This window comes from Cinclus cinclus, chromosome 1 (assembly GCF_963662255.1).
Source record: "Cinclus cinclus chromosome 1, bCinCin1.1, whole genome shotgun sequence".
NCBI lineage: Eukaryota > Metazoa > Chordata > Aves > Passeriformes > Cinclidae > Cinclus > Cinclus cinclus.
Genome location: NC_085046.1, coordinates 39956579 through 39973577, shown reverse-complemented (window position 1 = coordinate 39973577; position 16999 = coordinate 39956579). Strand labels below are relative to the sequence as shown.

Below are 16999 nucleotides of genomic sequence, written 5' to 3'. Positions count from 1 at the left end.
GACACTGCAGACTCATAAATGAGTAACAATTCTAGTCCTAAGATATTGCTACACACTTTAGTCAATATTTTCCTCAGCAAATACAGCTACGCACACACACACACAAAACATGGTATATTTCATTTAAAAATATTTTCATACATTAGCAGAAAAATTAGGAACATAAAACTGGAAGAGGAATTATTTCTATATCTTGGTATTGCAACTTGTAGATTTATTTGTGTCAATAAAAGATATTTTCTTCTTCCATTGCCATATGCCAAGACTTCACAAAAATATAAAAAATAGAACAGGTTTCCTTGGGAAATTTTTCCCAAAGGTTTCTCAGCTTTATATAGGAAATCAATTTGCATCACTGATGATATCATTCAAATCAGACAGCACTATGTGGTTAGAAGGTAATTTACTCTTCTGCTGAAGCAATTTGATACTTGTTCTGATTTGTGATTTTCATTTTGTTTGTTAATGAAAAAAATTAATGAGCAATGTTACTGGAAGCACAACTCAAAGCTTTGGCATTATTAAATATGTTTGTAATATACTGTGCATTATGTTGATTGCACAGTTGGAGCCAGAGCTTTGGCAGTCAAGCCACCAGTCAATCATTCAAACTGATAATGAACTCACAGGGTGGACACACTGCACGTACCTTTGCACTGATTTGTGTTTTTGTCAAGAATTGCCTTTGTGGATACAATTTTCCCATACCTATGGAGAAAACAAAAATCAGAGGTACAAGTTACTACATTTTAGTAAAGTACATAGTGATATTTGCATGCATATATAACACATATCCTAGGAAGAGGTCTAGAGCTCTTGAAAACTGTTCATCTGATAATCCTGGAGAGATCCCTTATGCCACTAGTTCAAACACATTTAGAGTTCTCCTGAAGAGCACTTGCCACAACCTGTCCATCTCTGGTCCATGCACTGCCAGCATAAATGCCAATCATAGGAAAGATTTTAGGTCACTGACACTAGTAAAGAGGCTTCTTTGACTAAATTAAGTTTGTTTAGTTTCAATACAGATGGGCTACATTCCTTCAGGATTAACAAAAATGCAGGAATTATGGTCACTTTTTATACGCAGGCACGCACAGCTGTGCTCATGTGTACATCCATAGTCTATATATATATATATTCACACTATTTAATTTGGATAAACAGAACCTTTGAGGTTTGTGTGCATCTCCCAGCTCTTTCCAAGATGAATGTTAATACATTTGAATTTATATCACCTCCTCTAGACAACACAGCACTGCACAGCAATTTGATAGACTTAGCATGGTGAAGAGGGAATTCGGGCAGCTACAACTTGTTATATAAAGCAACTAGACCATGAAATAGGTATCTCTGTTTATCTCACAGAGATTAAGACTAAAAATGCAGACTTAATAGTAAGTATCACAAAATCCTGGTAAAAGATCACAGAAGATGATATTTATGGATGAACATAAGACATCAGAGGAATAAGTAATATAATTTTATTTCTCAAATAACTGAGACATCTTGGTCTTTGTTGAAGAGAAGTTCCCTTAAAATGCCATTTCCCACATTTTTTAAAAAAGCATTGGGCTTTCATGTGGATGATATTTCCATGAAACACAAGTTTCTAGATCCACAAAGGACATATTACTCAAAAGGATTTAAGAAAATAATATCTTCTAACGGCAAAGAAACACCCATGGAAAATAACCAACATCAATTATAAATCATTGAAACGTATGGTAGACAAATGCTTATTTGGTTAATCTTTATTAATAGCAATATAAATTTGGTGATACTGATTTGTACTTGAAATCCAGAAACCACAAAAACCTTGCTTCTATTCCTTTCTCTGGCTCAGGAGGAAATCCATGTCTCCCACTACACAGAAAAGAACTCAAGAACTCGAAGGGCAGTCAGAGCACTGTGCCACAAATTCATGGACATGCTCTTCTTAGCTATCCCTTTCCCCCCACCAAAAAAAAAAAAAAAAAAAAAAAAAAGGGCGAAAGAGGGAATTGGATCACAACTCTCAGGGCATAAAACAGACCTTTGGGTGTCAGCTTGGGATCAAGAAAACAATGAAGGGGAGTAGCACCTATGGGAAAGACTGGGAATGGCCTAACTAAATGTACTCTTTGATACCAGCAATAGTTTGAGACACAGTTCTCAGCTTAAGATAAAGGGCACTGTCTCTCCCTCTCTACTCTGCTTTCCTGAGTGATGCAAAGTGAAACTTTCCATTTCGCTGTTTTTCCTTTTCCCTAAGAACCCACATAAGCATTTGTTTCTATTTGACTTTCATTTGAGGAGGAAAAGTATGTTTTGCTTCATTTTGTTTCAGTCTGAAACCAGTCAGGAGGAAGAGGGAAAACTGACCTAAAGGTATTAACAATTTGTGCAAACTAAATCAAGCCCCAGCTCAGCTATCTTTCAGGAACCAATAAAAGTCATACAAGCCTTCCTCCCCTCCACCTCTCTCCACCCTCTTTTTTTTTTTTCCCTGACTCTATAGACCAGAAGGATTTTGGGCTCTGAAGGCAGGTGCAATCCATTGTTCACTGCACTATGATGGGTACACGGGCAGGTAGTTGAGAATCTATTTCGCCATTGCTGGCTCCACTCCAACCAAATACATAAGAGATTCAATGTTAACCATGAGAACACATGCTTTTCTAACCTCAGGTGTTTCCAGAATTGGGGCCTTTATAGTCACTCATGTTCCACTTAATTTTATAATAATTCATGGTAGTACCTGAAGTTGACTTTGGCCTCTAAGATATTACAGCACATGTCTTAAGAAGGCATTGAAAAATTCAATTCAGTGATTTATGTTGGTTCAGTGGGTCACCCTACCCAGCAGGAAATTTGGCCTGCACGGTGCATCTTCATTTATTTGATTTACTTAGATTTAATATCAAATACATGGGGAAAAAAAAAAAAAAAAAAAAGCAGCACACCTATCTTGTGCAGTAATGCACCTCTGACAGATAAATGGAAAAAGAATCCAACAAAAATCAGCAGCTAACCCACAACAACCTCAAATAAAACACGACCCCTACCTAAACTTCAGCCAACAAAAACCAACACTTAGCTTCCATTTCAGCCCAGCCACTCCTAACGAATTTATATGTTGTTTCATCCAAGTCACATGAGAACTAGAAGTTTACATTTTTTATCAGCAGAGACAGGCATTTGTGACTCCACTGCTTTTATCATAGAGTTATTTGCTATGTACTGAAATCCTGCAAACAGTTACACTAGAGATTTTACTCACAGAATTCTGTTCCTTTCAGGAAATGCTTCTCCCCACATTCAAAGTTATGTGCACACCTCCACGTTTGCAAAGACAGACATCAGAGTGGCAAGAGGCACCACAATAACAAACACTGTTATAGGCAATTAGCCATATGCTGGCAATTTAATCTACTGCTATAAGCCCTGAGTGCTACCACAAGAAAGTAATTGGAATTAATTTGGACACAGTTTTACTAAATATTTGAAGTAATTATTCTACAGTAATCAGAACATCAGTTCTGATGAAGAATGTTAGTTTGTGTGCTGCATGAAATCAAGAAGGTATTTTGTTCCTACAAATGCAGTCATATTTCTTTCTCTCATGTGTGAAGTGTGATATTAAGCTACAGCTCATCTCCAAAATTGTTTGGCTTTCTGCTTGTTTTACCTTTAATCATGATTTGATTCACCCAGAAGTACAAAAAAAAAAGTGTATTCAATGGGAATGTTCACAAAAATAAGGATAAAATACATATCACAAGAGTTTATCTCTTGTTTTCTTATATTTAAATAGAAATTATTACAAAATTCAACAGCCTGCACACCTGTGTTCTACAAACTACTGATATCATTAGTGTAAAGAAATAACAGGTATGGTCTTGTTGTGAGAAAATTCAAGCACTATTCAATTTTCTCTTGAGTACAGTTCATGGAAGTACTCTTTCAAAGATATTAAATAAAAAATTCTGAACATAAAAGGATGACTGTAGAATTGAGTTCACCTCAATCACCAACCCTTCAAAATAATGGTTGTAACATTAGTGATAACCTAGTGCATTATGCTAGCCATGGAAATAGACATAATGTATCTGTGATGGCTACCTCAAGAATGTGTCCATTGAGCATCTGAAGTGAAATTGTCGGTCAAAACGTTTTCAGACACTTTTCCTGAAGCGTTAGCTAAATGCATAATAATCACTATGCATTTGTTCAAGTGCTTTTAAAAATCCTTGCAATTGTTTATATTCAATTATGCTTTTAATTCTTTTTTATGTAATAATTTTCACAGAAAGCCAGGTGGTCAGATTTTCAAAGAGCTTTCATGACAGGAGCAACTGCACAGATTAGAACTTCAGCACATTAATGAAGAACCCATGCAGTGAAATAGTGACTAGTTGTCCTCATTGTTTCTCATAGTATATAAGGACTGCCCAGAAAATGATAAAGTTTAAAATCTGCAGGTTACAGAACAGAGAGCTACTTGGGGAACTCATCGCTACAGCCCACACTGATGCCCCAACAGAGACATCACTACAAAAAGTTATTGGACAGCTTCTATGAGAGAAAAATCTGTCAAGAAATTAAAAGTAAAGACATACTGGTGCCCTGGAAGTCACATGCCACCAGACACTGTGATAGGTTACCAGAGTAGCATCATCACATGCTGTCCCTGTTTTAACATGAGGCACCTCCACAGCTACTGAAACAAATTCCTATCTGGCCCACCCCAGCCACTCTTTCATCCCAAGGAATCATTCAGTTGGGGTGGAAATAAGTTCTTAAAAACATAACTAATTTTACTTTATCTCATATATATCAGTGAAACTGACGAAGTCATCTGACATACACTGTTAAAAATACAAAGGTCACTTAAAAACTCTTCACTTACCAGCAGCAGTAACTGACACCATGTCACACAAAAGCTAGAACAAAGGGAAGAGCCCACAGAGCTCTGCACAGAGAAACAATCTCCCTGTTCAGTCCTGACTATAGAGCTATGTCAAAAACCACTCTGGAGAGCCCCATCCCATTGCAACCCACATTTCCAGACTACTCAGCAGACTCAGGAAAGATGCAAGCATTGCAAAATAAGCCCTTAATGTGTGTACATCAAAGCAGATCACTTTAAGAGCTTTCAGGCAGGCGGTCGATCAGCACTTACGCTGCAGACAAAGCTCAACACAATAATTTCCAGGAAGTTATTTGATAACTGCTGTTAAAATGGAGATAGTTCCTGAAGGAAACCATTCCGTGTTCAGCTGTGAGTGATACCCCTTGTAAGATACATGAACTTTAACCACAGCTAAGCCCAAACAGAGGAGAATTTGCTGTCTTAAAGCAAACAAAGAATTTGAGCCATTTCTCCTCCTGCCTGTGGGTGCAGGGTAGGTAATTGGACAGCAAGGGTTAGGAGACAGGTGAGATCCAGCTAAGGACTAGCTCAACGCAGAAGAGCCAGGTGCCACCCACCCTACTGCTGGCAGGCCAGATGCCACGAGAGGAAGATGGCTGAGCTACAGCTGGGACCAAGAGTTGCTGCATCAAAGAATGGATTTCCTAGGAGGCCAGGCTGGTGGGGGTCACTCCAACTTTTCAACTTTTCCATGTGGTTATGGGAAACAAAACCTCTGGGATAGGCACAGCATGTCCTGTCTTTCAAGGCAGCCTTCAGGCTGGCCACAGCTAGTCCTGTAACACAGGATGTCTGTGGGAGCAGACAGGACAAATCTCTCACCACTCACCCGACTCCGCGCTGCACATGTGCTGCCATCCTTGCCTACAAGGCAGTGGGTGCACAGGCATTTATAAAATACAGCTTTTACCTAATTCCAACCACTGCTTGTATGCTTCAAAAAAAAAAAAAAAAAAAAAAGGTGAAGCTTGGAATTGAAACTCAAGTAATCAGTGTACAGAACTGTGTCTTGCTTAAAACCAGTGGAGTTATCATGAAATTTCTGAGTTCAGGGCTTAATAATTATATCCCCAGCATTTGAGTTCACTCAAGGCCTCAAGCATTGCTCCAAGCACAATCCACCCAACTGAAAACAGTCTGCATTTCTGGGCATTTAGGTAATGTATGCTTTTATCTTGGGAACTTTTGCACTGGGATGAATTTGAGCAGCAGTAATTGGATTTAGATAAGCAACTCTGAGGCTCTTTCATTCTCGTGAATTAATATCTAAATAGCATAGCCAGGTTTATTTTGTTTAAAGTAGACTCCATTAGGCAAATCATGGATTTTGGGAGAAAAAAAAGCCCACATTATGAAGACCTAAAGTATGGAAAGAGGTGCTGTTGAATTTCTCGGAGAGACATTTTTGTTATAATACACTGTGACATGAACTTGCAACAATACACACAAAGGGGAAATTCACTCCAAAATATTTTTTATATTTGCCTAATAATTTCTGGGCATTTAATCTACTGCATGACATTTTAAATGCTTGCATTTCCCCCCCAAAACATAAGACATTACTATTTTTTCCCTTAACAAAGACTGACTTGCTTTGTTGCCCTTTCTCTGTATATTATTTTTAATTAAAACATAACAAAAACTGAAAATGTAAGACAAAATTCTCATATTCACACAAAAATACAACAACAAAATACATGCCACTCAGAGCACCTCACACAGACCAGTGAGTGGCTTGGTAAACAAACAGAAGGAGTTACTTGCAGGGAACCGATGGTGTACTGGACTGACAAGACTATGCCTCCATAAGAGTTTAAAATTTGGATGCTCTGTCTTCTCTATTTACATTGGTCTGGCTGTCATGTTTACAAAAATCATTCCTTCCCTCAGTAAAATACAAGCTTTTGACACTGCCTCACACAGTATCCTGCTTGACAAAATGTCCAGCACACAGCTGGATAAACACATCATGCAATGGGTGAGCAACTGGCTGATGGGTTGGGCACAAAGGGTTACAGTGAATGAGGGGACATTTGGCTGGGCATGGTCACTACTGGGGTTCCCCAGGGCTCCATCCTCAGCCCAGGGCTCCATATCTTCATAAAGGGCTTGGACATAGGACTATAAGGGATACTTAGTTTGCAGAGGATACAAAATTGGGAAGAGCTGTTGTGTCTCCAGACCAGAAAGACCTCAACAAATCAGAGGACTGTGCAATCAGCAACAGGGTGAAGTCTAACAAGGGAAAGTGACAGATTCTGTGACTGGGACAGGGATGTATGTAAAGACCAGGGAATGAGAGGCTGGAGAGCAGTGCTGGGGAAAGGGGCCTGGGGTCCTGGTCAATGGCAAGTTGAACGTGAGTCTGCAGTGCCCTGCCAGCCAGGAAGGACAATCCTGTCCTGGGGAGCATCAGGGACAGCATCACAGCTGGGCAAGGGAGGGGATGGTCCTGCTCTGCAGTGAGCTGGGGCAGCCTCACCTCCAGTGCTGTGTGCAGGTTTGGGTACCACAGTCAAAGAGAGGTATAAAGGTAACAGAGAGTATCCAAAGGAGGGCTGTGGAGATGGTGAGGGGTCTAGAGAGCAGGCCATGAGAGTGTCTGAGGTCACTTGGCCTGTTCAGCCTGGAGGAGACTGATGGGAGACCTCACTGCAGTTACAACTTTCTCATGAGGAAGAGGAGGGACAGGCACCCATCTCTTCCCTGTGGTGAAAAGTGACAGGTGGGAGGGAATAGCCTGAAGCTGTGTCAGGGGAGGCTTAAGTAAAGTTCTTCACCCAAAGGGTGACTTTGATGATTCTAGTGGGTCTCTTAATTCTTCACAGAATATTTTGTGAAGTTATTAAGCAATTTAGACTAACAACCTGTCCAAGAGTTTCAGAAACGTCACAGAAAAGGGGAGAGGAGCCTCTTAAATCTTTTGTTTGTACATCTAAACCAGCCCAGGACTTTCAGAAGGGATCCTGAGTCATTAGCACCGAATTCTGAAAAGACAGATCAGCAATTTTGAAACTGAGACCTTCTATTTCTGTTCCTAACAGCACAATTAGAAGCCTAGTTTTACGCAGACAGTAATGAACACTGTAACATCTGAGAAGAGTGAATTTTCAAGAGAATGCAAGCTGATGAATCACTAAAACACAGACATATCCAACAGCAACTTCTGTAACTTCTCTAAACAGATATTTACTACTAAGGGTGCAGTGATTTCACTCATACATGGGCGTATTAGTCACCACTATCCCACATCCACTGAAAATATATTTTTCAGAACTAGGAGAGAGGAAAAGCTACGAAATACATAACTATTTTATGTATCATGTCTATAAACACTACTATTGCTTTAGACAAATAAAATCCAAGATCTTACCATTCTATTGAAGAGCAGTTCCAGGTTAGGAAGAAAGAACCTAAAAAGCTATTTCAGATTATGGATCGTGCCATTTATTTTAACACTGCATTTACATATGGTATTCAGAAATCCCACTTTTCGGAAGATGCAAGCACCATCCATCTCAAATCACAGGGGTCTAACACAGCCCTAGAAGGCTCTGTCAGGGCCTTTGGCGTTCTTTTATTGAAGAGTAGCAAAAACTTGGTACTTTTAGTGAAGTCTGCTTCTTGTAAAATTTCAACAACCTCAGAAAGATAATCCTGTAAATAAACAGGCATGTAAAGAAACACCTATAACTAAAAAAAATATCTCTGCTGTTAAAATTCTAGCTTTCCTTTCCAAAGGAAAATCTACTGCTATTAAAGCCCAGGAATTTGCCTCACCTTCACCCTCACTAAAATGAAGGACATGTCTCACATTACAGTTAAAAATCTATTTATAAGACAACACATTTTTACCAAGAAAGATAGAGTCATACTTCATATTCAAACTAATCTGCATTTATATATTTGTATATGAACCTTCACCTCTGGAAAAACAATCTCATATGAAAGCGTGAAGGCTTGAAGGCTTATTGCAGTTGTTTTAAGTACTTGGGAAATTAAACTGGGTAAAACAGAAGTTAAAGTAAATGAAATTTAATCAGACACAGCATTTGTTGATATAGTAAGACCTTTCAGACCTGCAGGATGTACACCATTTTAATAGTTCACAGGCAACTTCTCCTATAGCCTTGTCCCTCCCTTTGCCAAAATCAGAATAAGAACTTTTTTTTTTCGCATGTAAATGAAATTAAGTGGTTTAATCTAACACTTACAGAAATCAAAGATAGTTTTTTTTCTTGCCTTCAGTAGGTATAACCTCAAATCCTACTGACAGATTTTATAACAAAGCTATCACACCACTGTTACCTAAGAGAAAATAAAATGCCATTTACTAATGTGGCACTCCCCACAATAGCCTGACATTTCACAGAGTTTTTCCTCAGCTTGTTGCAAGGAAGACACCCAGCTATTAGCTGCAGTTTCTATTCTAAATGTTGTTTATTCTTAATTAGTGCTATGTATTATATTTATATTAAATTTGTATATTTAAATATTGAAGCTATTTAAGACTATTTAAAAATTGATTACATTATTGTATATCACATTAAAATTATGACATTTATGTTCTTACTTTGATAGAAAGCTATGTTTTTCTCTCACAGTTCTGCCATGACAAATAACCAGTGTTAATAATTAATTAGCAAAATATTCTACAGTTGCTAAATTAAGTATGGAAAAAGAAATTCATGCACAAATTAATAGCTATGATTTCATGTAGCACAGTTCAGTTCTTTTTCTGGGCCATCATTAAATCTTCAATTACTAATTATTCCACATTTTCAAGAATTCAGATGTCCTAAAAAATAAAATGCAACTTTTGTTTGCAGTCATTCAGCAGTGCCTCTAAATTTTCTGTATGATAGGAGGCACTATTGGAAAGACAGTTTAAGAATCTGAAAGCCTTCACAGAATGAGATATGGTTTACTGTAGCCTGCCACAAATGATAATGCCAGACATACACTTATTTTCAAAGGGCAGTGGAATTATAAAAAAGTCCAAATCTTTTCTACCATAAAGACACTGCTCATTGACATTGGAAAAAAATAAATTAAGCAGTTCTACAAACTTGAAGAATTTCCCCTATCTAACAATTCAATTATTTTGGATACTGTGGAAATACCCAGCTCCTCCTCCCCAACACATCATTCCAAAGTGTAGAGTTTATTTGCTTTGTATGTTCTAGCATGCTGTGCTGTCTTGAATCTGATTTCTCATTCACAGTCTTGCTTACTTTCGGAAGATTCATTGTTACAGTTGGTATGAGCCAGCATGCCAGCATATCATGATATTAATCTCTGAAGTGTTCAATCATTTAACAATAGCCTCATTATTCAAGGGAACTCTAAGCATTCGGTTTGTGAAGATTTTCTGACATTTCACGAAAACAATTTACTCCTTAAAAGAATTCAATGACTGCAACATATTGTCATATATATATATATATATATATATATATATATACACACACACACATGACTCAATCAGATGGTTCCTCTCTAATAATAATAGACAAGGAAAAGAAGAGGAATTGAAAAGAAAAGGAATTACAGATAAAAGCAAGGACTCTAGCTACCACCAGGGACTGTGAACTCAAACTGATAATTTAAAGCTAAAGCATTTTATAGGGTTCACACAGAGGCCACTTGAGTCAAAGGTGTGAGTGAGACTTCTTGAGTTCACATGGCTCCCATTTCATTATTTGCAAGTTAGAAAAAATCCAGGTACTTGGGTTGTCTTTAGAAACAATACAGTTTTGAAAGGAACTGCTTCTCCAGTATTTTACATTGCAAAATACATAATTCAGGACCTACAACACAGAAAAATATTCTTTTTCTTCAATATATTTATTTTAATCCTTTTATTTCCAGGTCTCGAATGTCACAGTTGTATTCATTTTCCGAAGGCTGAACTTTGAAAAAAGTGGCACAGAGACTCATATCTTTTTCTTCCTGAAATTTTCAAGAAGAAACAACAAGAGCTTGGATTTGGATTTTTACAATTATGCGGGCAAAAGTTCACACTGCTTACCCAGAACTGGGACAGAATACCTCTGGTTTTGAGTTCCTGTGAATTTTAATTCCATCTAGTATATTTATAAAAGCAAAGATTTTTTTTTTTAGTTCATTTATTTGTACAATTCTAACACAGAGACAGGCTCGGTAGAACGTGTGAAAACAAATTTGATAAGCTATTTGTTTGTGATATTTTTAAATACTCACGCACATGTACAATTTCAGACATGTTGAACTTAAACAAGATGAATGACATTTCTCGAGGTTATGTTTGTAGGCTCATAAATTACTGTGCTTGTTTGGTGTGGAAAGTCCTCCCTACAGCCTCGACGCAGCAAAGAGATGCACACAGGACACACGAGTGCACGCTCCCAGTCAGCCAGGGCTTTGCTGTCCTCAGTGCAAGGCCTATAAACCACCACAGTAATTAGTTTGGAGAAGACAAATCTTCTCTGGCTGGTAAGTCACCACAACTCCCAGGTATTCACCAAAACCTTCTTTTGAGTGAGAGTTATGTCAACAATTAAATTTAAACTAGGTGAGGCTACCCCACATGCAATATAGATACACAATTTATGAATCATATAATAATACTGTTTATGTTTTCAAATCCACTAAAAACTTGCAAGTGAATGCAGCCTTAAATGAAGAGTCACCTGATACAAAAATATGTTTCCAGGTTTAAAAAGATATTTAGAGTCATTGTCTATTGTATAAATAATTCTTCACTCTTTATTATCCAAAGACAGAAGGACATATTTGAACATACTGGGCTCACTATGTCAGCTGAATAAATATCTTTGGAGGGGGAAAGCTTATTAAAAACTTCACTTTGGATGAGACTCTTGCTTTCCAGAAGTGTGGTACCCTTCTGCTGGCTCCAAGGGCTGCCCTAATTTATACTGGTAAAGCAATTGCCTCATGTCTTTTAAGTACTGAAGTTCTACTTTAAGAAAACATTAGGGGGCAGGTTGTGCAGCATAACCAGTATGTCCTGTAGCTCTCTGGTTAACAGTCAACACTCTGAGCCTAAGAAAAACAAAATTTTAGTTAACCAAAATCTCAGGCTTTATGCCATCTGCTCCCACTTGGCCATTAGTATTCTACAGGAGAAAAGCTAACACTGGCAACACTGGCAATTTATGTGCTCTGCTGTGGTTCAGTTTGTGCCCAAAAACAGCCAACAAGGACCAGAAAGGGATGATACAAGCCACAGGATTCACTAAAGAAATAAACTCTTTATATCCATAGTCTTCTGTCCTTGAAAGGATACTTGGTGGGTCCTGCTTGGTAGAATCCTAGATAGAAAGCAATAAAGAGATGCATTGTAGCCTAACCTTTCTGAAATATCCACGGGCAGATCTACATAAAGGCACAAGAATTTAAATATTTTATGTTTCTGCTGAAAATTCTTATTCCAGGAACAAAAGACTTATTGAAAAAACACAGTGAGCCCATTTTGAAATCTGACCAGTAATTCTGAATTTGGAAGCCATTTAGCTTCAGTTGCTTGGGAGCCCTCAAGAAAATACTTTTTTTATATTACTGGCTTCAGGCATCTTCAAATCAACTAATTAAATAAGATAAAATCCTAAACCATATAAAGATACACATGGAAAATCTGAGACCTCATTCTGAGTATTGTGCATACTTTGAGAGAGAGAGAGAACTGTGATTCACTGGGATAAATCCACGTTTTTCTGAAACTGGTCAAGGAGCATAGCACTGTCAATTGCTCTTTAATGCACAAGAAAAGATTATTAAGTTAATTTTGATATTAAAAAAATACAAATAAATATGAGACATCTTTTTTTTGCTTATATATTTCAAGCCTTTGTTATAGACTAAGGATGTATCTTCATGCTTCTCTTTAGAGCCATGAGGGAAAGAAACCTACATTTTTCTAAGAACTGAAAAGCTGAGTTCTCTACCTTATCACGTGCCTAAGGAACTAAGGGTTTAAGAAACAAATACTGTGAACCTAGCAATAAAATTTTGAGGCAAGGCAACACCAAGGGCTACATCTTCATCAAATATTAGTGAACAACCTCAGTAAGGGTAAGAACACTGCTTGACAGTTGCATGGTTTGGGTCCCAGAAAATAATCCCAAGGAAGAAAAAAAATACAGCAAAGAACAAATCCAGCCTGTGATCTATTCCTCACTATATAAAAAGAGCTGGATTTAAAGATAGATCAAAACCCCAGTGCTGACACCCCTCACTTACTGCTATCACACACATTAATATGATGTATATATGTATATAGGTTTATATAGATATCTGTACAGATAAATTATATTCCAATTTATCTATTCTGCCAAATATAATCTTTTAAAGGTGCTGGGTTTAAAAATTAATAACACAACATTTACAATGACCACCTATAGCAGCAAGCTGCCCACTTTTTGAACATCCCATCAGAAGCAGTGAAAGCACAAAACCTATGTATAAAGGTCACAGTCATTCTTCATGGAGTCAAAAACGCATTCTATAAGAAACAAGCAAATATTCTGAAAATATTTACAATTGTGAATGACTGAATTCATGTCCTGGACAGTCTTGAATGCACCCAATGGCCAACCTTCATCAAACTAGCACTTACAGTATATTTACGCATTCCTGAAACATCTTATTCATCAACAGAATTTGCACTCTTTCCTCCCACTTACTGAGACCTTGGGAGTTTCTGACCCTTTCCATTTCTGCTTTTCAAGAAAGGAAGCTCTCAAAAGACCAACATCTTGAATAAGAAGCCAAGGCAAAAGAAAAGGTCTGCTCTAGCTCTCATTTCCCATATGCCTTTGCCCTTCGCTTTACTTGGGCTTGCTCCAGAGACCACAGAGATCAAGAGAAAAAACCTGTGGATTTGCCCTGTTTAGCAATTTCTGAGAGCCCCTAAATGTTACTCTACATGCAACATTCCATTTTGTAAGACAATTTCCTATGTTCAGACTTCAGTTTCTTTTTGATTCCCACATTCTTAGGACAACAGTTTCTTTGTTTAAGCCTCAATGTTTATGGTAAGTTATCTTATCTCTGGTTTAGCCTTTAATATTGAGCAGAGTCAGGAAAGAATCATCCTCTTGTTTGAGATGCAAAGGTTTATGTCTGCTTACATTTTTAAGATACACAAACATACTTTTAAAGGTCTAAGAAAATATACTCTTATTAATGCTGTTATCTGAATGATGATATTTAACACCAATTGCAGCTTAGTTCTCTTATCTCCCCTGTGAAACAGCTTTTTTTTTTTTGTCTAGGATGTTCTCATTCTACTCTCATATCAGAGCTTGAAAACCTTTTTCCAGCTCTGCAAAGGGAGTAGCAAGGTTGGCTTAGAAAGAAACTCGCAGAAGTCACAGTGAAGCAAACTATTACAGCTGGGGGGGGGACGACTTTCATACCTCAGGGCCACCCAAGGTTGAGAGAGACATTTGATGTTACAGTGAAACTGATCCAGAGAAGAGACACAAAAGCATAGGAATGGAGAATGGCTCTTGTCTAAATTCCAAACTGCACCTGCACATGGTGAGGACCACAAAGACCTGCCCACACACAGTCATGCCAGTCTTGCAGGAGAGCATAGAGCAACCTCAGCTGGCTTTGACCTGGTCCCAGGTTTCACTGCATGGCTCTAAAACCCAGAAGCCTCTCCAACAGAGGCTTCTTCAGGAACTGCACACTGTGAATGTGAAATGCACGGTACTGACTCAGTCCTGCATGTTTGTTCTCCATCTAAAAGAAAAATGCACTTTAAAAATATAAAAATGAATCACCATTTGTTTAAACCCCAAGCAGTGCTCTTCCCAACCTTTCTCCCCAACCTCCCTATGCCCCCATCCCTGACCTTCTCCCGAAGGCTGATTTCTTGCCCACCTCTAAGATTAGTATGTTCAAGACCTGCTCAATTTTGACAGGGGGAAATGAAAACGCCACCTTGAACAGAAAGCCTTTTGAGTCTTCTCTTACTTTTGAAGGCTTTGTATTTTTTAATCCCTGCTCTGCCAATTTTGTCTCCCTTTCCCCTCCTCCCCTTCAGTGGAAATTTTCTACTCTTTACAAGCCTGGCTCTCTGCAGAAAATTGATTTCCCCTAGGATACAGCCATCCTACTGTTCTATGCATGGTCATTAATGACCATCCTGTTCACCACAGAGACAGACAGACACGGTGGCACTCCTCCCCAGTTCCTTAGCACAGAAAGCACACGGGGAAAAATTGTAACAGCCTCAAAGCTCAAGCATACCAAGAGTTCATCGTCCCCAGAAAACACCATACAAAATCCCCAAATGAGCTATTACGAGAATAAAATGATTCTTGCTGGCTTCTGTCACTCTTTACTTCCACTGCTTTCGATTGAATTTTTTTTAATCTCTCCCAGATAACAACCATTATTTAGTTTCCTCTCTCCCAGAGGAGGTAGTTCCCTTCTTCCCCCACATGGGAACAAATCCTAATCAGATGTTACTTGGACTCATGCAGGTTTTACTTAGGGACTGGCAGCAGGCTCTCCAAGGGCAGAATGCATTTCAGCACAGATCGCACAACCTACCTGAAGATGTGAGAAAATACCTGGGTGATGCACTTCTTGGCATTTTAGCTGCTCTGCAGGTAGTGCACCTGCTGGCTTCACTGTTCCTGGGAGATGTGCCATCTCACACCTGACTGCAGTGACATCCCATCCTTGGAGTGATAGACAATTCTCTCTTTAACTCTTGGTGTCTCTGATGCCAATGGGTAAAACTGTACTCAGAAAACTGCTTAAGCCTTCTCTAGAAACATCTTGTGGATAAACTCTAAACTGACTCCCTATCTCCTCCTTGACCCATAGGGCGACTGCAAGAACTTCCCTTTGTCTCTGCTGCTAAAGAGAGTTATACTGGAACACTTGAAGTCACAAGCTACATTCCTAGTTTCAGCAGGACCAAAAATAAGGAAAAATATTCATAAAGCCTAAAAATGGATATAGAGCTGGGTTTCGTGGATTCTGTTTAGTATTCAGTTTGGTTCCAATGAATTCACATTAAATAAACAGGAGCAATGTCTTTAAATCAAAAGGTAATTTTTAAACAAAAGAAAACATTTTTAGTGACTGTGACCAAGAAAAAACCCAACTCTAAAAAACAATTCTGAAACTGGAAGAGGGCCTTAGCTATTGAACTGCAACTTGATCTGAAAAATGTCAACACAGTGTATGCCCGATGCAGCACTTCAGAGAAGCTGGGGTGTGGAACTGCCCAAACCAAGACATTCATATTTAAATCTCACATCGTCCAGCTGCATTTTGCATACTGTGCTGTGATTTCTTTATACAACTCTCAATAATTCTAGCTCATATTAACCAAGGAAATCTTTTGCACACAAACAGGACAATCCTCCCCACTGTAGGTCCCATAAAATCGCACGCCTTGTGGAAATTTCCAAATACCTCAACACAATATGGGTGAGTTAAGGATAAAGTTTCAAGCCTGAACTCCGTAATTTCCTGTCTTTTGCTTGTCTATGCAGCCCTTTAATGTTACATTAATATCATTTCTGCAGGTGTGATTGAATTACCCGCCACTCCTGATGCCAGCATTAGTGGATTTCTGTGTAACAGGAGAGCATGCTTTTCTGCTCAAACTGTTACTAAATACCATTAAGCAGAGCAGCTGCAGCCTTCCTGATAGCAAGACTGGAGGGCTACCTTGTTAGGAGGGGACAAGCACTTTACTGCTGGCACTCAGCCTGAATCCTGAGAGCCTTCAGCACGTCCAATTTGCCTCCATGTCCCCACCAGGCAGCCTGCCACAGCATATCCCTCAGCCAAAAAAGGTCCCCAGGCCTGTAAGTCTGCTGGGATGCAGCGATCTCTCTCACAGGCTCAACATCCCGAGTCCCACGCGATGCTGCCGTGACTTGGCAGCATGAAGAGATCGAGATGTATTTACTTGGAGACCTTTCGGCTCCAGGTGCAACAGAGGGCTGCTAAACTGTCCACTGAGAGCGTGCCTCACAGTGGTGACAGCTACTAACTAGTGGCACAGTGCTTTAAAAATCCCTTTACAAAGTCTTTGTGGAGAGATTAAAA

General features: G+C 38.7%; 1 protein-coding gene across 4 annotated transcripts in view; it reads right to left on the bottom strand.

Annotated features, from left to right (window-relative positions):
• Positions 1 to 16999, bottom strand: part of RBMS3 (RNA binding motif single stranded interacting protein 3) — a 432183-nt gene that overhangs the window by 309961 nt on the left and 105223 nt on the right. For all 4 annotated transcript variants that reach the window (XM_062496503.1, XM_062496477.1, XM_062496494.1 and 1 more), the window contains exon 3: positions 650 to 708. In XM_062496503.1, coding sequence (XP_062352487.1) covers positions 650 to 708 — 59 coding nt within the window. The remainder of the gene's footprint in view (positions 1 to 649; positions 709 to 16999) is intronic.